The sequence below is a fragment of the Haliotis asinina genome, chromosome 3 (genome assembly GCF_037392515.1).
Source record: "Haliotis asinina isolate JCU_RB_2024 chromosome 3, JCU_Hal_asi_v2, whole genome shotgun sequence".
NCBI lineage: Eukaryota > Metazoa > Mollusca > Gastropoda > Lepetellida > Haliotidae > Haliotis > Haliotis asinina.
In genome coordinates, this window is record NC_090282.1 from 82078357 (window position 1) to 82105078 (window position 26722).

The window sequence follows — 26722 nt, forward strand, 5'->3', positions numbered from 1 at the left end:
TACATCTTGAATGTACATAGCAAGAGGTGATTTTTTCACAGTAATATATCTATCCACAAAGTAATCAAGGTTATAGAAATGTTTGATTTGAAGTGTGATAAATTTATTTATCTATATGCACCTGGAGTTTTTTGGATGTCGAACCCGTGAAGGTCCCAGGGTAGAATAGACCTTCAGCAACCTATGCTTGCCATAAAAGGTGGCTCTGCTTTTCGTAAGAGGCGACTAACGGGATCGGGTGATGAGGCTCACTGACTTGGTTGACACATGTCATCGGTTCCCAGTTATGCAGATCAATGCTCATGTTGTTGGTCAATGGATTGTCTGGTCCAGACTTGATTATTTTAGATCGCCGCCATATAGCTGGAATATTGCTGAGTGCTGCTGAACTTTATCGTTACACTCCACCACTGAGTCTAACAAAACCTAGTAGAAGGTCGAGTCAGGTAACCTTTGAGCTACCAATGACCATCCAATCAAACGTGAGACGGTTAAATAGATTTAACCAATCAGACAACGGCTACTATTTAGGGATCCGAGGGACTTTAAAAATATTCAGGTCACTGACACAGATCTCTCCACAAACAAAAATCTGCATATAACACAATTATTTGACCTGCAGTATATAGGCTTTGGGGTTTCCGTTGACATGGTTACCATTAGCTAATGTTCCCGCAAGATGACATCCTTGAATATTGCCAAAAACACCATTTTCAGTGACTGTTTACTCACCGTTATCATGGTTGTATGTACGCCGTTTGCATCACCCGAAAGCGAGCGTATGCTAAATAGGATTCAGAATCGTTCGGGTACGAACCTTTTTGAGATAAAAAGTTCAAAAGGTATGTGTGAATGTGCACTTTCGCGATTTGGTAAGGTGTGTTCTGATTGGTCAGTCTCAAAGGTTACCTGACGCAACCTCCCACAAGGTTTTGTTAGACTCAGTAGTGGAGCGTTTACTTAGACTATGTCTGATCCTGTAAACAAGTTGACATCATACTTTGTCTGATCCTGTAAACATTTGGACATCATTCTCTGTCTGATCCGATAAACAAGTTCAATGTCATAAACAGATCCATTCTGATATGAATGTCAAATGGTTATATACTTCTTAGCTGTTATAAAATAGGTGTAAAGTAAGTTTCTCTTAATGTAATTAAAATTACTGAAAACTTATAACTTGCTGTGTAAAGTGTTGATATGCCAACTGAGGGAGGTCAAGCTATTTTCAAGGTGATATTTAGTCACTGAAAATTGTCAGCAGATTCAGATACTACTCTTCATCGTTGCAATTTAACTTTTGACAATCCCAAACAGATAGAAGTGTTCTTATAAGGACAAAAGTTTATGGATGAACAACTTCTTTGCCCAGGTGATGCATTTTGATAGAGATTTTTGTATTGTTTTCAAGCAGGTATGAATCAGGTAGAAAATTAAACAAAGCCATCCACAACAGTTGACACTGACACTTTATCAATAGAGATCAAGGTTATTTCATCCACTCTGGAGATTATGGACTCATTAGCCTAACTGCTTGGACAAACATGTTCAACTTCTGCACTGTACATCCCACTGGCTCCTAGATGTGATCCCTTGACATCACATTCTTCTTGTACTTCTCAGTTGTCTTCCGTTTGTTTCTGTTAATTGCATCAGCGCTGCAGATAAGGCCCATATCGGTGTATGCACAGATAAAAAATATGCACGGTACAGTAGGAACAAAAATCAGGAAATGTAGCAAATACGCTCCACAGCAATGATGTACAGTCTTAGAATCATTTATGGACGTATTTATCTGAAAAAACTTATGCTTTCTTGTTTAATGACCTGTTTACACAAGAGTAGCAGTGTTGATGATGAGACAGGAATCTGTATGCAAACATTCCATCATCTGAAGAAAGTTGTTCATCCATAAAAGTGTTCCTGATCTGACTCTCTAATTTCTGAAAATGCCACTAAAAGCAGTTAGAAGCGTACTTGTTGCACAGAATTTGAGAGGTTGTTCATTGATTTACTTGTGTTAGTTATTTTGCAATATATCACCTATTAAACTGACCATTTATATTTTCATGATTTGGTAAATAAATATTATTCTTATGTATTAATGTTTTGTGATTATTTTGGCTGAAACTGTCATCAGTTCAGACCACACACATAAAGTGGAAGCTATCAAAACTGGCAATCCGACAAGTTGTCTTCTCAGTCCCAGATGCATCTTGTACATTCATCAACTCTACAATCCAGCACATTGTCAAAACAGGAGTACTTCCTCAGTCACACTGAGTGCCAGTTTAGACAGCTTCCACTGTATTTAACTTCAAGGATTCAGGACAATATGTAAAAAATGAAAGCAAATCTCATTTGTAGTTTACCGAAAAAACAATATGTGAAATGCTTTCATTATGCATATAAATCAGAAATTCTGCAGGGGTTGGCAAAACCAAAACAAAGTAAATTGGCCAAGACGTTTAACTTCCGTGTTGGGCATACCAATAATCAATATGATTCCATTAGCATGGAATATCCATTTCCCTTCGACTTACTTACCTGAACTTGAAAATTAAGGAGACAAGTGAGACATCTCTGATATGGAAAGACAAATATCTGTATTGTCATATTTCCATGATTGCACATTGTGAAAATACAATGCATTTCGAAAACTTGAGTTTCATTCCATTGGATTAATAATCAGTGTTTAGTAATTAATATCTGCAAGTTTAGATACTTACCACAATGCAAGAAGGCATTGGTACAACAGAGCTTTTGGAAATGCTGTTAATTTTTGTTGTAAAAACCTAATAATCATTGCTGACATAATTTGAAAATAAATTCTCTTGAGGTCATTTCATGAAATAAAGGACTCTCTGTACTGTACTCTGTACCTGGTGGGGTGAAGAAACATGCACAATGCGCCTGATCCTCCTCATAACCCCCAGCCCCTTCCTCCCCACAATTTGTGTATAAAGTATTTTGTGATCCAAAGTTCAGTCATTTAAAGTCTTGTTTCTACCTAGGTATATTTCCCTGAACAAAAGGGAAAGGGTTGGGGGTGGGGTTTTTGTGGGGGACCCCCATCCCGCACCATCCCCTTTCCTCTTTTTAGAATCACCATCACCTACCGAAACCGCAAATTATGCACGTGCCCCTTAAGGGTTATCGTGTTCAGATTCACATTTTTAGCGGGCGATTCCTTAATATATCACCAGTTACCTCCCTTACAAACGATTTTGTTGTGAAATGAAACCTGCGACGATGTCTTTAGGAACATGTTTTAAGCCGGTACGAGTTCTATGAAAGTAAAGTCAGTTAATGTCGATTGATGAAAGACGATTACATTTGCGTATCACATGTCACAGAATATTGCAAAAAACATTTTGAACAATGTGTTTTGTAATAAATTGGTATGTAGTTAGACTTTCAGTTTTCGTGTATATACAACACGTTTTGAACTGTAGTTATGCTAATGATGTTATGGGTACGTTTTGTGCAACACATACATGGTCAGTCAATATTGTCACACACCCAGCAAGTAACACATTTGAATTCAGCTGTGAGAACTGCTCCATTTTCCAGTAAACCAGCATAAGCTATTGACTCGTATTAAACTATTTTTACCCGTTCATATCCATGAGAAGTACGCTCGTCACGCCAAAGACACAGGTTCAGTTTTTCCCACTCCAGGATAGTGGAATACTGCTAAAACTGGACTCAACCTCTCTAATCCATAATCGTTATTACCAACTAGCCCCCCTGAACTCATAGGCAAACCTCAACAGGCAATTGCTGTGATTACATTAGATCTCCCATGATTCACTAAAGAGAAGGTTTGCTGCGACTTGATTTGTGTAAAACAACAACAAAAAAGACCACTAGAAATTGTTCAGTCTCTACCAGAAGTCATTTAAGAAATCTGTGTGATACTGGCAACCAATTCCAGTATTTCAGGACTCCATGAGACGTAGCTATGGCAGGCGATGATATGGAGATTGATACTTTGAAGGTGAAAGTCTTGGAACTGGAAGCTGAGCTGGCAGCAGTGAAGCAGGAACTAGTAGATGCGCACAAGGCAATAGAGAAAGGGGCCAAGGCTTTGGAAAAGAAAAAACGACAGCTTGAAACTGCCAACACATACAATGATGATCTTCGTGAACAGATGACAGCCCTGAGTCGTGAGATTCAGGACTTCCGGGACAGACGGCGAACTATGAAGGATGCAGGACTTCAAGCTGTTGCAGAGGAGATTCTTACAGGTACTGACATTGTGAAAAATCTTAGATGGTGTGAAAATGGGTTTAACGTTGTATTCAGTGTTGAACTGAAAGTGGCGAGTCAGTTATGTTGACTACCCATTTGAGATAATATAGGTCAAACAAAACAGTAAGCGTTGTGCAAAATAGTTTCCAAATATTGCTAGCCAGTCGGTGAGCTGTGTCTGAGAGTTACTTGCCCCTTAAATGATTCACAAGCACAAAATTTGAGAGTAGACATGGATGGACACTTTTATCAGGCCATAATCTTTCATGCTTTAAAAGTGTATTATGACTTATCAAATAGAAGAGAGTGATATATTTAGAAAATGACCCCATGAAAATCCACAAGTCAGTCTGGCCAATGACTATTTTGCACACTGACAGTAAGTAAAAGAGACATCTGATTTGTGCTTACACTGAAACTTAGTCACTGCATCTTCAAGTGTTCAGTTTCATAGAAGGATATCTATCAGTACCACTGTATTCTATAATCCCCTGTACTTGTATCATGTGTACATAAATGTATGTATATTCACCACAGAACTTGGAGATAAACCACTGCCAAACTGGGAAAATGGAGGCACTACCACACTGGTAATTTGTTTAATTTTCATCACTCTTAGTATATCCAGTTACATCAACAGTACTTTCATTGATGCTCACCATGGTGATTTGGGTTTAGATATGATCACTTGCACCCTATGCTGTTTGTAGGACCAAGTGCATTGGGTGTTTGTGCTCATTCTTAGACAGGGTTTCCACAATCCCAATTACTGGATTGACTGGTCCAGACTTGCCAGTTTATGTGCTTCAGTCACACAGCTTGAATGATGCTCAATGTGCCACTGAACAACAAATGAACATGTTAATGATGTGAGCAGACTGGAAAATGCTTGTCAGTCTGATTACGTGATGAAATCAGAATTTGTGAATTTTAAATACTCTTCATACAAATCTGCTTATCTTTTGTATTTCATTGTATTCTACATTCTAAATTCATGGAAGATATGACTACTTTTCTTACTTTTGTTATTAATGAATGTGTTCTATGGTTTGGGCAATAGTGATGCATTTAACTATCAATGCATTTCAACTGTTGAGTCTCTGATAGCAATTAATCAATGGTAGAAATGAAAAACTATCGATGCATCGATAGTGTGTGTGACTATCGATAGTTGAGTAATTGATATCTGTTGATAAATGCGCAGCACAGAATACAGGAAGGACCAGATTCTTTCGCTTTGACTTAGAGTTATCTGCCCCTGATCCTCTTAAAGGTCACCTAGGTTTCAAGTTCCTTGTCATTTATTGAAAGAGACTGAAACTATTCCAGGTTATTATAAACTATACACTCATTTGGGTAAAGACATCTATGAGACACTTCAAGGAAAAAAAGGAAACTAGTATGTTGCAATAGACTATCATTATCACTATAGTTGTTTCCCCGTCAGTAGTCACCCCTATCTATGGTGAATTTATATTGAGCCAGTTGAATCAATTTGTTACAGGAGGGCACAGACAAGCCAATCTCTATTGCAGAATCCCTGAAACAGACAGCAGAAGCAACTCTTTCACAGTCTGGATTTGTGTTTGACGATAATAGTGGGCTCTACTATGATTACAACTCTGGATACTACTACAACCATGTGAGTTGCCTGTCAACCAGGTTTCGAAATATTCACCTGCTCGGAGGCTCGGCGCTGGTTGTGATTGCATTGGGCCAGCAGTTTCAAATATCTGCAGGCCCATGTGGCCTTCAGCAAATTATCTTTATTTTTGTTACAACTGGAATCTTTCCCTTGTTGTTTTTCCTTTACTAAAGTTCTGGAATCATTCATGAACCATCATGTTACAGTAACTTAGGTGGCTAAACAAAATGAATGTTTCTTAGGCACATTTTTTTCAGAAATGAAAAGGATGATAGGACTTTTAAATAATTTTTATAGAAAAATAGTGATGAGGGAGGAAAACATTTTTATTTTTTTCTCTCTGAAATACATCTTGGAAAGTTTTACACATGTTAATTATCTGTAGATTAAGTCACCCTCGTTCTTACAGACACTCCTTCTTATAATGGGCAAATTGGTGATCGTGACGCGGCCAAGTCAAAATTATTTTTTTCAGATGGCATTTAAAAATTGTTACTCACACCAATGCCTGAGAAATTTTTACTTTTTTATTTACCCTTACTTTACGGTCATGCTATTTTAGGTGCTTAGCGCATAGGATGTCTTTAACAAATAAAAACATCTCTCTGTGCCATAGGATTCGCTAACGGTTTTTGTAGAAACAGTGTGAAACAACTGTGTGACTTCAACAAATGGGCCTGCAGATTTCATTCAGGGTCTGTAGATTTTAGAGCCTGCCGTCATCAGGAGGCCTTGATTCCCAACTGGCAAATTAAAGTATTGCAAACACTGCTGTCAACCTTCACTTGGAGGATTCCACTGTAGCATAGCATAATATATGTATGCTGGTGATCAGATCTATCATGTCTGTACAGTCCATGTGAGTTAGAAACCGACCGATAAATTGCATATTTTATCATTGTACAAAATTGCCACATAAATTTAAATAGTACATGTTTATCATTTACTAATACCCAACAGCTTCCTGATATTGGAAAATTTTCTGGACTCCACCAAAAAAGTTATATAAGAAACTATCATCATTGAAAACACAAAAGTTTGTTGAGGTGGGGTGAAACCACAGAAATGGAACAGCCATTATCTTGTCGTAGACGGGATACACATTCCTGATGTAAAATGAAGTTGAATGCTGACATGAAACAGTTGATGATTAAAGTGTATGTTTTTTTCCATGCTGAAGCCGAAAGGGGCAAACCAATTTTATGCCATTAATAAATTCCGTAAGTGGTCATCAAGAGCTTTAGGAGTATCTACAAGGGTACTGACAAATGTTCTGGAACACAAGCATTGTGAGGGTGATGCGAAGCAGGTAGGGTCATGTCAAAACCACACAAATTGAAACATTTGCACAGCTTTCAAAAGAACTTTGGAATGCAGTCTGTCAACAAGCTCTATTCTTGTATTATAATACATGTCGCTGAAAATATTGAAAAAGCATTTTAATCAAGAACACAACCTCAGAGTATCAAAGTACACACTCTGGTGACTCTTACACTCTTTTGTTTGTCATAGCAAGAAAATTCAGGGGTAGGATAGGTCAGTACTCTGTGAATGCCCTGATATTGTTTGCTTAAGAAATATTTTTCTCAGGGTAATAAAGAAGACGTGCAACTAAGGGTTCTGGCCAGTATACTTGGATGAGACCTGGGTTAATGCCTCGCACACTGCCAGCAGTAAGTGGGTACCCCATGGGGGTGATAAGAAGTCATGTAGAAAGCTGCCTATAGGGAAGACTAATCATTCTCCATGTTGGTTGCTCCAGCAAAGGCTTTCTCCCAGGCCTTGATTTATAACAGAGACTACCATTCCAAGATGAATGATGTGGTTTTCCTTGATTGGGTTAAAAACAAGTTGGTAGCAGCTCTGCCAGAGAAGTCTTTTATCATAATGGACAATGCCCCATACCACAGTGAACAGCCGAAAAGGTGATATGATATCACTGCTTGACAAATTTCAGATTGCACAGCCTTCAAAGGCAACGAAGCCTCAGCTATATGAGATCATAAAACTAACAAAGGTGAAGCTTTCTACAAAGATGACAGTTACATAAAAAGTAAGGGTCACGATATTCTGCAACTTCCGCCTTATCACTGTGACCTTAACCCCACATAAATGATATGGGGTATTGTCAAAGGAGATTTTGCCAGATCAAACACAACTTTTAGATTACATGACCCAGAGGTTTTGGTTAAAGAATCCCCTAACAAAATCACAACTGAAACTTGGCAAAACTCTGTCAACAAGGTAGCTAACTTCATTGAACAAGGTTACTGGTCTTGGAATGGCATACAACAGGTAACTGTGGCACTACTTGTCATCCCTTTAAGTTGTGACTAAGACACTACGACCGCCGAGGAACTGACAGGCCTCCCAGAATAGATTTTGAGATGTTCCCCGCCATGACTAGCTGTTCTGTTTCTGTAGTGTCACCTCACAACATCTGCGTTTTTAATGATGATAGTTTCTTAAACAAAATACTCTGCCTGACATATAAATGTCTTCGTGGCTTGGCCCCTTCCTACCTGTCTAACCTGCTTCACCCATATGTACCAGCCCGCACCCTCCGTTCCAACTCTCAGAATATTCTTGTGATACCCACCTACAGACTGAAATCTTTCGGACACCGCAGCTTCTCCTACACAGCACCAGTCCTCTGGAATGCTCTTCCATGTGATATCAAAGACTCTAAAAGTTTTGACAGTTTCAAAGCAAAACTGAAAACCCACCTTTTCTCAGTATACTTCACATAATTTAACCCATCTTCATCTTTGTACATATTTCTATTTATTTCTGTAGCGCTTTGAGCATACCTAAGGGCGTGGAAAAGGCGCATTATAAATGTGCATTATTATTATTATTATTATTATTTTTTGGTGGAGTCTGGAAAATTTTCAAATATTAAAAAGCTGTTTGGTATTAGTAAATGATAAACATGTGTACTACATGTGTATTATATTTATGTGGCAGTTTTGTACAATGATAAAATTTGCAATTCGTTTCTGACTCAAACAGACTCTAGTGGTCATTAAGAGACAGACACAGTCTGTGAGTTCAGCCACTTTGAAATGTCATGACGTTTTATGTTATTTTTAACTTTTTGATTCAATTTGATGATCTATGAAAAATAGAAGAAATTGCACTTCAGAGACAAAAACAACAGTTTTGGAGCTGTGTAAATATTGGTTCTTTTAATAGTATACTATCGACAAAAAATAAGGAAAGTAAGAAATTGAATGCAGCAAACGTTGAGGTGAAGGGATGCGTTACCATAGTGTTGCTGCGGAATGCCACATCCAAGGACAATGAAACTCCACATGATGCATTACCAACACATGATGCACGTGCACACTGAAGTTAACCTATTGGAGAACTCACAATCACTAAGGCAACAGAGTTTGAACACTTGCTGAAAAATGCGTCTGAGGCAGTATCTCAATGAACATACAAAATGGAGAATTGTAAGGGTGATAGAGTGGGGACATCATTGTGTTAAGTTTCCCAACTGTTGGGTAAATCACAAAGTGTAATTTCTCACATGTGGAACAAGTACTGTCAAACTGGTGGGGTTGCAATGAGACCTGGGTGTGGCAGACCAACAACAGGATCGTCTCATTACATTAATGGCTCAAGGCAACAGGTTCAAATTAGCACCTGCCATCAATAAGGAATTCCGTACACTGACTGGGTGACAAATGTCACACTCAATTGTTGAAATCTGGCTCTATCAAGCCCATCTGAAAGCAAGGCAGCCTTTCAAGGGTGTTACCCTAACATAGCTCCATTGGCTAGAATCATCGGCAGGAATTTTTAATTCCAAGATGATAATGCCAGACCACATCAGGCCCCAATTGTTACAGCTTATCTCTTACAAGAGATAATTCAGACATTGGACTGGCCCTCTAAGTACCTGGGGACCTCATACCTGTCCCCAGGTGAACATCTATGGGACATTCTTGGTTGAATGGCGTATGCCAGGGACCCCACACCCGTAAACCTGTCCCTGCTTGGTGCAGCTCGTCAGGAGGTGTGACAGTCAAAACCTGCTGGAAATTTGTCAACGATACGCATTCAAGGTGTTGTGAATGTGTTGCCCAACATGATGGACACACCAGATATTGAACTTCACGCCCACATCAGGGCAGTTTCACATTCACTGTCATTCCATCAATTCCCTTAGCTTTTGTTGGTAGTATAATTGAAAATTTTGTAGAATTAGTAAGATATTTGCTGGTAAAATGCAGTGAGAACAAGACAGCACACCTATAATTCATGCACAGGTTCATTTGTAAAGAATGACTGCAGATTAGCACTTGCAGATCATGCAGAAATTCAGGTTTAGGCATGCCCATTATGTTGCATACTTCTTTCACAGTTTTTTAATGAATATATTTTCATTTGATCTGATATTGATCTAAACATCAAAAATACATTTTTACAGTCAGTTGTTTTCACGCTATCACGATTCATACTTTCCCTTTGTTTTTGTTGGAAGTGCTTTTATTGAATTCACACAGTATTTTCTCAAAAACAAACAAGAATGTATATTCTTTAAGTAACTTCCACACATTGTCTAACCATCCTGTATGTGAATAAACGTGTCATTTCTTCTCATCCTGTTTTTGTCACACAGTGTACAGGCTCTTATAGCACAAAAACAAGCACTAACGTGTATATTTTCACTGTCAGGGTCTTAGTGATAATATAGTCTTATACCTGGATGCTAGATTTAGGGCTACAAGCCCCTTTTACTCGGGTCAAAGTCTAACCAGGAAGGTGACTAACCAGCCCATCTTCTTACACTGAGTAGTAAGGGCATGCAACAACAACATTCTTAACTCTAACCACACATGCATTGTTAGAACAACTGACTGATACTATGACGTTTCTCATGATGCTTTCTATGTACAGAAAAGGTTGCCAAGTTATATTTAGGTTTTGGTAACATTTTCAACACAGTGTCGTATAACCTTCCAGACCCAGTAAAGTCTATTGCTTCTTATTCCTGACAATGTAAAGGCAGGAGCAAGACCTTTACAATACTTGTGTTAGTTATCACGGGAGCAAGAGCTTTACAGTACTTGTGTTAATTATCACAGGAGCAAGAGCTTTACAGTACTTGTGTTAATTATCACAGGGGCAAGGCTTTACAGTACTTGTGTTAGTTATCACAGGAGCAAGAACTTTACAGTACTTGTGTATATTATCATAGGAGCAAGAGCTTTACAGTATTTGTGTATATTATCACAGGAGCAAGAGCTTTACAGTACTTGTGTATCTTATCACAGGAGCAAGAGCTTTACAGTACTTGTGTTAATTATCACAGGAGCAAGAGCTTTACAGTACTTGTGTATATTATCACAGGAGCAAGAACTTTACAGTACTTGTGTATATTATCACAGGAGCAAGAACTTTACTGTACTTGTGTATATTGTCACGGGGGCAAGGCTTTACAGTACATGTGTTAATTATCACAGGAGCAAGAACTTTACAGTACTTGTGTATATTATCACAGGGGCAAGAGCTTTACAGTACTTGTGTATATTATCACAGGAGCAAGAACTTTACAGTACTTGTGTTAATTATCACAGGAGCAAGAACTTTACAGTACTTGTGTATATTATCACAGGGGCAAGGCTTTACAGTACTTGTGTTAATTATCACTGGGGCAAGGCTTTACAGTACTTGTGTATATTATCACAGGGGCAAGGCTTTACAGTACTTGTGTTAATTATCACAGGGGCAAGCCTTTACAGTACTTGTTGTGTATATTATCACAAGGGCAAGACTTTACAGTACTTGTTGTGTATATTCTCACAGGGGTACGGGCTTCACAATACTTGTGGTGTTTATTATTTTCTGCACTCAATAATCCTTTCAGTGTTGCATATTTGTTTTCATCCTCGACATGGCTTGGATGGCTTTTTATCCAGTCAGGTGTATATGCTGGGAAATTGAGTGAACCAATCACAACTCACTTTCACATTTTAAATATCTAACCGATTAAACTTGGCAACACAAACCGTGCACAGGTTCTCTGAAAGTAGGCAGAAGGAGTTCTTGCATATATTTTTTTCAAATTGTCAGACCTATCAATGTGTCTGTATGATTTCCCCCAAATGTGAGTCACACTGCGAACAAACGTTTCCAGCTGCGACCGCTATCTTTGTTGACACGGGCAAGTTCAGTTGTAATGGCGGCATAGCCAATTGGCTACTGTGAGAATGCGGTGCCAGCAAAGGGAGGTAATAAAATTTTGGGCTGCGATGTAGATGCATCAAGGGTATAGAGGAGATTCACCGGAACGTATACCGTGGAGACATCGAGGATGATTTGTTTAACAATACATCAGTTCATATGCGAACAATACCATTAAACAGCTTGGAATATTTTGGAAAATCTAGTTTAGAACAGTTGACTGAAGTAAGTGGCTACATTTACACTAATGAGTCTAAACGTTTGATGGGTAGTATATATAATAACAGGAAAAACAACCATATAATACAGTGATATATATTAAAACAGGAATAACATCCATATAATACTGATGAATGTTAGCACAGGAATAATGTCCATATAATACTGATGTATTTTATCACAGGAGCAAGGGCTGTACTATGACCCAGCCACTGGAACCTACTTCTACTATGAGGAGGCGAGTGGAGAGTACAAGTTCCACTCCCAGGTGGAGCCACTTCAGTACACTTGTCCTGCTAGCCAATCACAAACCAGGAATCCAACAGCAGAGCCATCTGGTAATAAAGAGAAGGCGAAAAGGAAGAAGAGTAAGGATAAAAGGAAGAGGGAGAGAGAGGAGACAGTAAGTCTGGGGAAACTAGTCATGGTTTGCTATGATGGTTCAGGTTTTGATTCTTTTGATACTGTCTGTAAGTTCATCTATAAGAACATGTCAAAGCATTATTTGTAAAATGTGAAATATAAATATGACAGGATATTTGTAGAGCATAATCATATGGGTTCAGTGCTCCAAGAACCCCATCAGGCATTTCCTTTTTGTGTTTTGCACAAGGACTTACCAGTTAGAGCTTGTGGTGAATGTATGATCTAGTTGTGAATGATGGTTGTTCAAACTATCAACCATGTCTTCACCAAGCATCATTATGCTGACAGCAGTCCACAACTCGTTCACCCTTGCCCTCATTCAGAAAACCATAGTTTATGATGAATATAGTGTACCCTTTGAACGTCCATCAGGTCCATGCTGACTCTTAATCCCTGTTTTCATCATTCTGCTGAGATATGTGATCTGTTACCTGTGTCTTTGTATTTCTCCAGATTCACACCAGCCAGTCAGACGTGGACGAAGTGACCTCTGCCCTCCACAAACTGGAAATAGAAAAAAGTCAACAACATGCAATAGGTAAAACACATCTCTCACAAAATGTTTTCTCTCTTTCAGGAGCAAAGGAAGAAACAGAAAGAGGATAAAGATGACAGAGAAAAATCAAAGTCAAGGAGAAGAAAATCAGGAAAAAAGAAAGCAAAGAGAAAGAAGTATAGATCTCATCACCGAAGGGAAGACTACTCATGTCGACTTGAGAAGGATCATGTTGATATGCAGTTTGTCGGAGATCCTGGGTGTGACTCAGAGGGAACTAACAGACATCATGAGGAACACGAGAGGCGAAGGATGGAAAGGATACTTGGTAGAGATCACAGGAGAAGGAGACATTCAAGAGGAAGGCGGAAAACAGTATTGGAAGATTTAGGAACACTAAGTGATGAACAAAAACGTCAACTTGAATCTCATCTTGAGATGGGGGAAATTGTTGAATCTTCGCAGGAATTGCCTCAGATGAAATCTGTTGCATCTTCACCAGAGGAAGTGGTGCACCTGAGTGAGGGTGAGGTATTGTCAGACAGTGTCACCTCAGAAAGATGTGACCTTGAGCCTGGGGAGCTGACGTCTGACACAGAGTCCTCGTCAACCCTCTCTTCCATCAGTGAGAGTAGTATGGAGGAAGGCCATGTAGAGGAAGAACAGGAGGGTGGGCTTTATGTTTCATGGTGATGCTACAGTTACTTGCAAAACATTTCTTTTGAAATGTCTTCAAAGCTGATATATTAAACATGATCTGTGATGTAACGATAATATTGAATCGTGTATATATGATACAAGTAAGAATTATGATATCAATGTTATTTTTTCCCTTTTCCGGACTCATGCTTATTATGCTTATCTCCTCCCTCTATGCGAACATAGTGGAACAACTGAAATCACTTGAAGTTCACTTTTAACTGAAGCGGACATACAAGACACTCACCCACCTGAAGCCTCCCTTTCCTGCCAATACAGCCACATGAACAGCCATGCTTGTCACTCTCTCCTTCATCTGCCAATGAGGAGAGTTGGAGACACTTTGGGTCCTGGCACATCAATAAGCTTTTAGTTATGCTTCAGTCCTTTAAACTGAATTGTGTCGTATTTGGTTTTTGGAATGTATTTATTATCATCATGCTGTAAAATTATTGTTGAAATATATAAATTTTCACATGTTTTGGACACATTTCTTTGTAAACATTTATCTGAATTTCAGAATTTGCATCATACTTGTATACATTTCGAAGGCATGCTAAGGACAAACAAGGTAGGCTCTATCAAGTGATGTCTAATAAATAGGTTAATTCTGCATCTAGTAACCATATGATGATCACAGCTGACATTCATGATTTTAGTGATCAGCCAGATGTACCCCAGGGGCATGGTTGAGATACCAGTGAGACTTCATCTAGATTACAACGGAGGACATTGTCAGAATCAGGATCATTTTAACCTATGGACTTGAACTAGTTGTCATTGCCTCGGACTAATTCTTCGATTACATGATCAGCCATGAAAATATACTCAAAGTCTTCTTCGATGTCCTTCAGCGAGATGAGATCATCCCTTCTGATGAATTTTGCATCTACGACGAACCTGCACTACAAATTCCTGAGGTACAGATCATCAGCACTGCTAGACATTCGACAGACAAAGGATTTGATGGATAGGGATAGACGTCACTGATCTACAACACTGGAGGAAGCCTTGTTCTCTGACAGAGATCACGTCATGGATTACAAAGGCGTTGGGCCTCATCTCACTAACGAAGCCCTCACCTATAAGATGAGTAACAAGGACATCGACATTTTGACCTTTCCTCCAGTTGCACTTATATCAGCTATCCCAGAAACTTTGCCACCAGCCTTCCAGACAGCAACCAAGTATCAGCAGCAACCCATTCCAGCCTTCAGTGCTCGTTGATTCCCACTACATCACATGGAGCCCTTTATGAAAGCACCAAACATAGATTTTACTACAAGCTCATCAGTGAGACTTGCAACAGGTTCTACAAACTGGAGGTTAAGCGAGTGGCTCAACTGGATAGAACCACTCGGTGTACCTTCTTCAGACTTTCTGGGCTTTCAACAAAGCTGTCATCTCCAAGTTCAGCAGCCTGGAGACTGAAGAAGGTAGGATGATCCTCCCTGTGCTTATCACTCAGATGAAGATCAACAATTGATCTCAGAGCATCTAGCCTCTATGTCTCTGGGATTGAATTTACTATGCTGGCAAGGATTATTATTAGCATCATCTTGGCATCAACACTTTGGGTACTGTCCTCAAGCAGACATCTCAGCATTACTCCAGCAAGTTAAAGTAAAGGAGGTGTGCTAGAGGAGGAAAGCACTAATGATCAGGTTCAGAACAGCTGGAGTCTTCTGCCCCTAGCCATTCCGGTACAACTTCCATGAGTGGATAGACATCTACATGCTACTGAAAGAATTGGGGACTTCTCAACAGCGATTACATTTTGAGCATCCTATGAGATGGCTACAAGATCCCGCTACAGGCAGCACCACCGCTCACAAGAGACCCAGCACTTTTTGTGCATGCCAGGGATTAGTGAGACAAGCAAGCTGACGCCATATCATCTCCACTAGAGAAAGGCACAGTTGAAGACCTCTATCTGAATCGACTATCACCAGGATTTTACTCCCCAATTTTTCTTGTTCCCAAGATGCCAGTCATCATGACATTGTACATCTAGGACTAAGATGGGATTTCATCACCAAAAATCAACTGCTTGGACAACCAGGCAGACAATTCTCAGCATTATGTACAGTCATTGGGGAACATGATACACAAGATTTATCATTATGCCCAGAGTATTGAAAGTGTATCTCCAACAAACTAAAACAAGGAGACAATCTCTCAAGAGACACCTGCTAAAGTATCCCACAACACTATCTCAGTATAATTGAGAGCCTACAAAGCAGAAGGACTTGAAACTCTGCTTGCTTCCTATCCACACGAAGTGAGTGCCTTGGCGTCGACTCTTGCTGTACATGGAAACTGCTTGATAAACAACTATAATGGAGGACTGCTTTTGGAAATCAAATATGGTGTTTGCCAACCACTACCTATGGGACATTGCCATGGAGGATGTCACTAGCATTCACCAATTTGGGCCAATTGTTGTTGCACGACAAGTTACGGTTCCACAAAGGTGCTGAGTTTCACTTACTCTTTTATCTCTCTGCAGAGTATAATGGTTGAGAGTCAATATGCAAGTCTTGAACAGGCTAGCATAAGTGATTATGACCCTGTACTTGTAATGAAGATACTTTTACATGAAGAAGGGTCGCGACTGATCTTGACAGTCTTTACAGAAGACACTAGCAGGATGCTAGGTGATCTATATACCATCACATTCCAGTCAACGAATGCTTCATGAGAAGACAAGTTCAACTAGGTGTGACGTTGTCATATCACAGATGAATACTGGAAGAACCTACTGGACCTAACTTCTGCCATTGCAGTTCCTGAAGTGAGGGAGTGCTAGACGTATTTGTATATCAGTCAACAAAATCCAGCGTGGGCTGACCCATCGCCATTTCCGTTGGATTCTGTAAGGATAAAAAAAATAAGCATGAGTCAGGATATAGAAAAATATGTAATCTTCTTAATGAATTTGATATTTTATGCTTATCCTGACTCATGACATCAAACCCTCCCTACCACCCCTCTGAGGCATGCTGAGTTCACAGTAATTCGTGTGTCAGGCTTATGAAATTTCAGAGTGAGTGAGTGACAAGCGTGGCTGGTCATGTGACCGTATTGGCGGGAAAGGGAGACTTCTGGTGGGTGAGTGTATTGTATGTCTACTTCAGTTAGAAGTGAACTTCTAGGGATTTCAAATGTTCCACTATCTTCACATAGAGTGGAGGAGATAAGCAAATATACATGAGTCAGGATAAGTATAAAATTTTATTCAGAAAATTACATTTGTATGCATTTGGTTTCCAACGGCCTATTGTGTTCATGATGACAGGAACGTTTGTTGGGTACCATCTTCAGCAGCATTGTCACAAATGGGGCTGGTTGATAATAACATCCCTTTGTGACACACTAAATGGAAACCTGACTGGTTCTGTCTCCTTCTTCAAGGGATTTTGTGCTCATGCAGTCAAGCACTGATCTGCATGGCCCAAACTGGACTCATATACAGTCTGATGAATCAAGCTTCAGATCGATGTTTTGGCATAGTATAACACTTTGTAATTCATTCATCTTTAATTTGTGAGCCATCATATGAAGTACCTCTGACTATCATATATAATGATTGTTTCATTGTGTTCCATGTTAGAAGTGTCCAGCAACTGGCCACCCTGTATCCGGGTGATGGTCTCCGAGTCCGACTGTCTGTCTCAAGCAACACTGTTCATTGTAACCTGTGATGGTGGCAGCATTGGCAGGGAGAAGGGCATGAACAACCTTATCAGAATTCCTGACATCAATGTCAGCAAGGTAGGTATCTGATCTCACTTGTCTGGTCTTGTGTAGGATATCCATATTTTATACTCATGTACATGTGTGTGTCAGATCTCATGTAGCTTGTCTCAATGCATGTTTCTGATTTGCTATGTCTTGTCTCAGTGCACATTTCAGATCTCACCTAAATTGTCTGAATGCTTATTTTAGATCTCATATGGCTTGTCTCAAGGTGTGTGTGTGTGTGATATCTCATATATCTTGTCTCAAGTTGTGTGTCAGATTATATTTTGTATCAAGGTGTATGTCAGATCTCATATATCTTGTCTCAGTGTAGGTGCCAGAGCTCATATATCTTGTCTGAAGCTATGTTTGACCCGTGAAGGTCCATGGCACAATAGGCCTTCAGAAACCCATGCTTGCCATAAAAGGCGACTAACCGGATGTGGGTGGTCACCCTGGCTGACTTGGTAGACACATGTCATCGGTTCCCAATTGTGCAGATCGGTGCTCATGCTGTTGATCACTGGATTGTCTGGTTCAGACTCAATTATTTACAGACTGCAACCATATAGCTGGAATATTGCTGAGTGCGGTGTAAAACTAAACTCAGCTCAACTCAGAAGCTATGTTTTTATATCTCTTGTCTCAAGATATGTGTCATATCTTACACAGGTATATCTTGTCTCAAGGTGTTTGTCAGATCTCATATATATTCTTTGTCTCAAGGTATGTGTCAGATCTCACATGTCTCGTATCAAGGTATGTCTCTCATCTCTCATGCTATACCTCATTTATCTTGTCTGAAGGTGTATGTCAGATCTCACGTAACTTGTCTTAAGGTATGTGTCAGATCTCATGTATCTTGTCTCAAGATATGTGCCAGATCTCATAAGCCTTGTCTCAAGGTATGTTTTAGATCTCATATATCTTGTCTCAAGCTATGTTTTAAATCTCAAATATCTTGTCTCAAGGTATGTGTTACCTGTGATGGTCCAGGGTGAATAGGCCTCAGTAACACATGGCTGCCATAAAAGGCGACTACGCTTGTCGTAAGAGGTGACAAACACAGGATTTGATGGTCAGACTTGCTGACTTGGTTGACACATGTCATCAGTTCTCATACCGAATCGATGCTCATACTGTTGATCAGTGGATTGTCTGGTCCAAACTCAATTATTTACAGACCGCCGCCATGTAGCTGGGATATTGCTGAGTGCGGCATAAAAATAAACTCACTTAAGGTGCGTGTCAGATCCCATATATCTCGTCTCAAGGTATGTGTCTGATCTCATATATCTTGCCTCAAGGTATGTCTTGGATCTCAAATATCTAATCTCAAGGTATGCATCTGATGTCAAATATCTTGTCTCAAGGTGTATGTCAGATCTCATATACCTTCTCTCAAGGTATGTGTCAGATCTCAAATATGTTGTCTCAGTGCTTGTTTCTTATATCAAATATGTTGTCTCAGTGCTTGTTTCTTATCTCCTATATCTTTTGTCAGTGCATGTTTCAGGTCTCCTATTTCTTGTCTCAGTGTGTGTGTCAGTTCTCATGTATCTTGTCTCAAGGTGTGTGGTTGTCTCATACATCTTGTCTCAAGATGTGTGTCAGACCTCATGTATATTGTCTGATCTTAAATTTACATCCTATAATACAACCCAAGGAAGATCTGTTTGCTGGTGTATCAGAAGTACTTTAAAGTCTTTGCTGTGACACTGTTGTCACTCATCATCAAGAAAACTTTAAAAAATCTCACACCTTTCTCCGTTACTGTTATTTTCTCAGCACCATTACTGCCAGTCGTTGTCTCAACTGAAGCACTCACCACAGACACTGCAGACAACCATTAAGTGAGGTCTTTCTTTACAGGTGCATGCTGGGATAAAGTATGACTACAACCTACAGAGTTATGTCATCACTGATTCTGGCAGTCAGAACGGAACATTCCTCAATGATGCTTGCATCTCACAGGTCAGTAGGATAGAACGAGTGATATTTTGATACATTTTAATATTGCCATTATGATTATGTTCTCACCATTTGATCGAAACCAAATAGCACACCACTACTTTACTTGAATCATATGAGACTTGTGAAGGTCCGGGGAAGGATAGGCCCTCAGTAACCCATGCCCGCCATAAAAGGCGACTATGCTTGTTGTAAGAGGCGACTAACGGGATTGGGTGGTCAGGCTTGCTGACTTGGTTCACACATGTTCCCAGTTGTGCAGATCAGTCTCATGCTGCTGATCACTGGATTGTCTGGTCCAGACTCGATTCCTTACAGACCACCATCATATAGCTGGAATATTGCTGATTGTGGCATAAAACTCCACTCACTCACTCAAATTATAATATGAATAGAAATGCAGTAAGAGCTGTGGATTAGAATCCATTGTGAAGAATACGGCAGTGAAACTGTTAGTCTGTTATGTGAACCCTTTAGGTAATATCTCTGAAGCCATTTATGAGAACCACTACCATACATACTGAAGGTTTTATAAGCAGGAAAAGAAAAGTTATTTTGCAGGCCACCACAAAATAAAAACAGGGAAGGAGGCATATTTCTATTGTTTAATTTCACTCACTGTAAGTCAGCCAGCATGACAATTGCTAAATAAAATGTCACATCCTGTTTCTTGACAATGTACTATTTGTCATGCAGAGTCAGCAGTCTGAACAGGGGTGTTCACAAACAGCACCATCTTGTCAAATATTGCATAATACTGAGCAGTCCAGTAGGCCTTTTTAAAAAGATTGATGAGTGGAAATACCGTTGATGGGAAGGATAATTGATAGTGAAAATTGTGTTATAATTGTGATAATATCAAACATCAGCTCATGCAGTGAAATAAATTATATTCACACAATGCAATGATATAAAGTATATTCACACAATGAAATAAAGTATATTCACACAATGCAAACATTTGCACCTTTGTTCTAGGCTTGCTCTACATTCTGGTCAGGACACTGTTTTGATAGTACTACATGAATAAACATGTCACCACATATCAGTGAAGTAAAATGATGATTTCTTTCTCTTCTCCATTCTTACACCATGTTACTTCTCTTAGCTATGTCAGTTGCTTGATATTTAGTTCATGATTACATATCTTATGATCTGTATCAACTGCCATCCCTGTAGTCCAGACAAGGCCTGGCCAGGCCATACTGGCAGATAAACATGCTCTTTGAACCACCCCTGTCAACAGCTCATGCATCTGTGGTGTAATTACTGACTGACTTTGAGTTGCCATGTTAAAGTAGCCTTGATTTGGGGTAATCTCAACAGGTATCACAAAACTGCTACACACAGTTAAGACTGTTGCTAGTAACTCAGTAATTTTATTGTGCAAACGTAACTATATTGGTATGTCATGTTATTCTCCTTTGAATGTGCAGTCTGAGAGTACAGTGTTATCACATGGTGATGCTCTTCGAGTGGGCAATACAATCCTGTCCCTGCACATCCACCCGGGCAGTGACACATGTGATGAGTGTGAGCCAGGACAGGTCTTGGGCAGATTGCAGGCTGAGGAGAAAGCTAATCGTGGTAAGTGTCTGGCCAGTGGGGTGTCTAGGTCTGTGTCTGGCTGTTGTGTCAATGTCAGGGATGAGAAATTTCCTCGGATCCGCGGAAATCCGCGTTTTTTTACATCCCCAGGGTCATTTTTCTGAAACGTCTAAATATATATACAGTGTTAATATTGATTTTAGAAGCCATATTTAGTGTGTAAAATGCCAAAATCCCAGGAGCTTACGGGGGGCTTCGCCCCCCTGGGCCCCCGACCAGGCTCCGCCCTGGACCTGGCTAGACCCCCGACTAGTTTTCAGCTGTAAATGAAAATTTCCATTCTCATCCCTGCAATGTCTATGTCAGGCTGCTGTGTTGATGTCAGTGTCTGGCTGTTGTGTCAAGATCAGTGCCTGGCTGATATGTTGATGTCAGTGTCTGGCTGTTGTGTCAATGTCTATGTCAGGCTGCTGTGTTGATGTCAGTGTCTGGCTGTTGTGTCAAGATCAGTGCCTGGCTGATATGTTGATGTCTATGTCTGGCTGTTGTGTTGAAGTCAGTGTCTAGCTATTGTGTGGATGTCAGTATCTGACTGCTGTGTTGATGTCAGTGTTTGACTGCTGTGTTGATGTCAGTGTTTGACTGTTGTGTTGATGTCAGTGTCAGGGAGTTGTGTGGATGTCAGTGTCTACTGTTGTGTCAAGGTCACTGTCTGGCTTTTGTGTCAAGGTCAGTGTTTGGCTGCTATGTCAAGGTCAGTGTTTGGCTACTGTGTCAAAGTCAGTGTTTGGCTGCTATGTCAAGGTCAGTGTTTGGCTACTGTGTCAAGGTCGGTGTTTGGCTGTTGTGTCAAGGTCAGTGTTTGGCTGCTGTGTCATGGTCAGTGTTTGGCTGTTGTGTCAAGGTCAGTGTTTGGCTGTTGTGTCAAGGTCAGTGTTTGGCTGTGTTTGACTGTTGTGTCAAGGTCAGTGTCAGGTTGTGTTCATGTCAGTGTTTGGTTATTGTATCGATGTCAGTGTCTGGTTATTGTGTCACTGTCAGTGTCTGGCTGTTCTATCAGTGTCAGTGTGTGGCTGTTGTGTATGGATGTCAGTGTGTGGCTGTTATGTCAATGTCAGTGTCTGACCATGGCAATATTGAGGTATGCACCAAGTCAATGGAGTTTTTCTCCAAATTGTATTGTCTGGCCTTTGTTATGCCAAGGTTAGGGTCTTACCAGTTGTGTGTTCTGGTCAGTGGGGATATGACATGCTTAATTCAAGAAGTGAAAAACCTATGATATGAATATATCCATTTAGGATGGGACTTGTATGGATACATATTTTGTTTTTGAATCAGGTCATATATGTTAAGTAGGTTTTCTGGCATTGCTAGATCAAGAAGATGAATCTGCAAATATTGTGGTGTGTGTTGCAGAGGTGAAGATTGTGAGCAGGGCAGATAAGCTGAAGGAGCACAAACAGCAGCTGAAACAAATCAAGAGAAGATACGGCCTGGAGGTGAGCTGAACCACGGGAGAGGTTTCCAGGTCTCCATGTCTATCTACATATGTGTCCTGGCTGACAGTGTTTCTGTGGACTGAGGTGGATTAGACTGCTATAGGCCGTGGTCCCAGATTCTGAGTTATCAATATATGTGAAAGCAACACAACACTTTCTATAGCCATAACAACCATTGACGGTGTGGGCTAGAATAGGCCTTCAGCAACCCATCCTCTAACTATGCTGGTTGTAAGAGGCAACTAATGGGTCGGAGGGTCAGGCCTCTGACTTGGTTGAGACCTGGCATTGGTTCCCAGTTGTGCAGATCGATGTTCATGCTGTTGATCACTGGATTGTCTGGTCCAAACTCGATTATTTACAGACTGCCTCAATGTAGCTGATACACCGGAGTGTAGGATGAGTGTATCCTGCTACAAAAATACATGCAATGGCAGGTCAATTATCTTGATCATTCAACATGAAACAGGAAGCATCCAACAACAGTCAATAGATTAATGATGATAACTTTGTTCAGCATATGTGTTCTATTATGTGGTCAGTAGTGCATTTTCTACCAGTCCATCACTGTAGCTGTACCTTCACCTGTTGCAGAACTGTGCCTATGTAGACAACACACAAGCCATCCACAACCCAGCATATGAAGATAAGGCATCATTGAGGCGCCAGACAGTTGGCACTGATAACCCACATGCTCAGGATGAGGCTCCAGCCTCGGTCATGCAGTAAGAAGCAGATGTTACTGTTTGCTTTCACAGCAGTCATGTTCATGTTCCAGTTGTGTCATTGTCAGTCATTGTGAAGTCCTGTTGTCAGTAGGTTTTGTATTGTTAGGTCACATTGTGACTCACTATGTATGGAGTGAAAAAGATGACTTGAACTGACATTTCCTCTGATGTCATTGGTATTGTTTTCAGACCAATCTCAACTCAGAACAAGGGTCACAAGCTGCTGGCAAAGATGGGCTGGAAGGAAGGTCAAGGTCTTGGCAAGGACAATTCAGGAATGTCTGAACCGGTCAGTGATAATGCCATGATTTGAATATTAAAAATTTTCAAAATCACTGCTTATTCTATGATATTTCTGCTAAAATAATGTCAGTCCCAAAATCTGCTCGTTCAGATTTGAAGGAAAAGTTCTCTTGCCCTTGTTTTAGATCAATGTGATGCTGAGGACCAATCAGGCAGCGGGACTAGGGTCTGGGACAGCAATTCAGAAGAGCCTGGATGATGTGCAGACAGCCGGGAAGAGTCGGCGATGGCTGCAGGCTCAAGAGAGATACAACAAGCTGGCTAAACAACCTGTTGATCTTAGCAAACCCACTAACATGTCTCTCTCCTTCAAGAAAGGCCCAACCGTCAAACTGCAGCCAAAGGTTGACCTTGGGGCAGGAGATTCTGATGAGAATGGAGACTGACTGGAGCAGTTCGTGCTGGAGTCCGTCCAATGTTACTGATCAGTCTGCCAGTCAACAGCCCTTTGTCACTGTGTGGCCATTCCCATACAACAGTGGGCTTTGAACCTGAAGGAGTGTGTCCTGAGAATGTGTTTGAAAACACAACTTGAGTCAAGATGTCCTCTACACAATCCAGTAGATGATATTGATCAGTTCATCATCATTCTCTGGGATCGTGGGGTAGCCTTGTGGTTAGAGCGTTCACTTGTCATGTCACAGACTTGGTTTGATTACCGACATGGGCAAAAAGTTAATTTCTGGTGTGTCCCACCATGATATTGCTGGAATATTGCTAAAAGTGTCATAAAACCCAACTCAATCACTAACTTATCATTCATTATAAAGAACATTATACATCACTTATTTTTGTTGCAATGATGATCTATTCCCATGTTCCAGCTTGTCACATTGGCAACTGGGTATTTCCAGGCAGGTTCGATTGTGTTCTGAAAAAAGACATTCCCTGCACTTGGTGATTGCTTGACAGCTACAGGTAATGGTGAAAGTTATCCACGACGATGTTCTATCATGACGTTTCATCAAACTACAACACTGTCCCATCATAATTTTGAAGGTCACCCACCAGCCCATAACAGCAAACATCTAATAATGTGTACTAAAAACGTCTGAAAGAGGTCCAGCAAAAATACTGCAACAAGTAAAACACAACTATTGAAAGTATAAAGGTATATATATACTTCCTTTCAAAAGTTTTGACTCCCTGGTGTAAATATTGCCACCTACTTTAGGCAACTGTTCTAAACCTTATTTAGCAAAATATTCCATCCAGTTTAAAGGTACTCTTTACACATGGACTTGTGTTTTTTCAATCAAATTCATTGCGTTGATAAGATTGTTTTCATGAGTTCAATAAATGGTGAAAAATTGGTGAGTTCTTAGTACTTTTCACCCAAATACAGCTGTTAACATACACAATATTTTGCACATGCTTTCCAGCAATTTGATGATCCTCATGCAATTCATATGGATGAGGTTTGCCGTTGATTCCCCCAGACTAGTGGAGAAATCAATCTTCGATGTAACCATATATAATGCATAACAAATGGTGAGTGTTTTAAGCGAATCTGAACTTTTGAAATGAAGTATATGTATAGCAATTATGACTTTCCAGTATTTTGAATTGAGAGAATGTTTTCTCATCCTTATCATAGACAGTGTAGATGACAGGAAACTAAACATGCTGTTTGCTAACATGAATTGAGAGAATGTTTTCTCATCCTTATCATAGACAGTGTAGATGACAGGAAACTAAACATGCTGTTTGCTAACATGAACTGAGAGAATGTTTTCTCATCCTTATCATAGACAGTGTAGATGACAGGAAACTAAACATGCTGTTTGCTAACATGAATTGAGAGAATGTTTTCTCATCCTTATCATAGACAGTGTAGATGACAGGAAACTAAACATGCTGTTTGCTAACATGAATTGAGAGAATGTTTTCTCATCCTTATCATAGACAGTGTAGATGACAGGAAACTAAACATGCTGTTTGCTAACATGAATTGAGAGAATGTTTTCTCATCCTTATCATAGACAGTGTAGATGACAGGAAACTAAACATGCTGTTTGCTAACATGAATTGAGAGAATGTTTTCTCATCCTTATCATAGACAGTGTAGATGACAGGAAACTAAACATGCTGTTTGCTAACATAAGTTGAGAGAATGTTTTCTCATCCTTATCATAGACAGTGTAGATGACAGGAAACTAAACATGCTGTTTGCTAACATAAGTTGAGAAATTATAGCATGCATATTGGAATATCGTGATTTAAAGTCACCTTCCTGAAAGTCTCCCATTTTAAGTATTATTAGTTAATGATGGATAATTTTCTACCTAGTGCAATATTTATTGGTGTCACCATTAGGGAATGAAACAAGTAGGGCTGAGTGAGCCCTGTTGTAAATGAGTGTGTGATACTGTGTCTAGGTAACATGATCAGTGGAACATTGACTTACACTTGGCAGACTTGATGGATGAAATTTGTTTTGTTGTTTATTTGTTTGATCTTTATCCAGTGTGGCTCAAATGATGATGTCTTGTGACAATCATGGTTTAATCTGTGGTCAGATTATGTATATTAAAAAAAAACAATTAAAATTTTCTTTGTTTATCTTTATTTGGAAAGGCTTACTCATGGCAGTGCAAACAGTTGACGGTGGTAGTAGCAGTACTACTAGGCTAAATGTATCAGAACCCAGTAACAACATCTGCTGATGATGACACATGAAGATTTGAGGTACTATACCCATGCTTGCCACAACAGGCGACTATGCTTGCAAGAGACGACAACCAGGATCAGATGGTCAGATTTGTTGACTCATGTCGGTTCCCAATTGGGCAGATCAGTGTTGATGGTGGTGATACTGGATTGTCTGGTCCAGACTCGATTATGTACAGACCACTGCCATATAGTTGTAATATTGCTGAGTGCAGTGTAAAGCTAAACTCACTCACTCTGCTGTTGACATAATGCCTCAGGTCACCTTTCATACACCAGCAGTTACAACAATGACCAACAGTTGTAACTGGTATCTAATTCTAGGAGT

General features: G+C 39.9%; 1 protein-coding gene across 2 annotated transcripts; it reads left to right on the plus strand.

The window, feature by feature from the left end:
* The first annotated feature begins 3208 nt into the window (after positions 1-3208).
* LOC137278596 (angiogenic factor with G patch and FHA domains 1-like) lies at positions 3209-26273 on the plus strand. Of its 2 annotated transcripts, none has more exons than XM_067811059.1 (13): positions 3209-3279; positions 3938-4250; positions 4792-4844; positions 5759-5896; positions 12498-12716; positions 13317-13905; positions 17548-17708; positions 19548-19649; positions 21083-21233; positions 22611-22693; positions 23288-23418; positions 23611-23710; positions 23850-26273. In XM_067811059.1, the coding sequence occupies exons 2-13, from the start codon at positions 3965-3967 to the stop codon at positions 24108-24110; spliced, it is 2274 nt and encodes a 757-aa protein (XP_067667160.1). In that variant the 5' UTR covers positions 3209-3279; positions 3938-3964; the 3' UTR covers positions 24111-26273. The 2 variants fall into 2 exon arrangements, with proteins under 2 accessions (XP_067667160.1, XP_067667159.1); XM_067811058.1 differs by having other exon boundaries at positions 3224-3279; positions 4001-4250.
* Positions 26274-26722: the final 449 nt, after the last annotated feature.

Excerpts from the sequence above, each read along its gene's own strand:
- LOC137278596 (XM_067811058.1), top strand. The coding sequence starts at position 3,238 with ATGAAACCTGCGACGATGTCTTTAGGAACATGTTTTAAGCCG. Across the intron at positions 5,897-12,497 it reads CTGGATACTACTACAACCAT|GAGCAAGGGCTGTACTATGA; the intron begins GTGAGTTGCCTG and ends ATTTTATCACAG. Across the intron at positions 17,709-19,547 it reads CTGACATCAATGTCAGCAAG|GTGCATGCTGGGATAAAGTA; the intron begins GTAGGTATCTGA and ends CTTTCTTTACAG.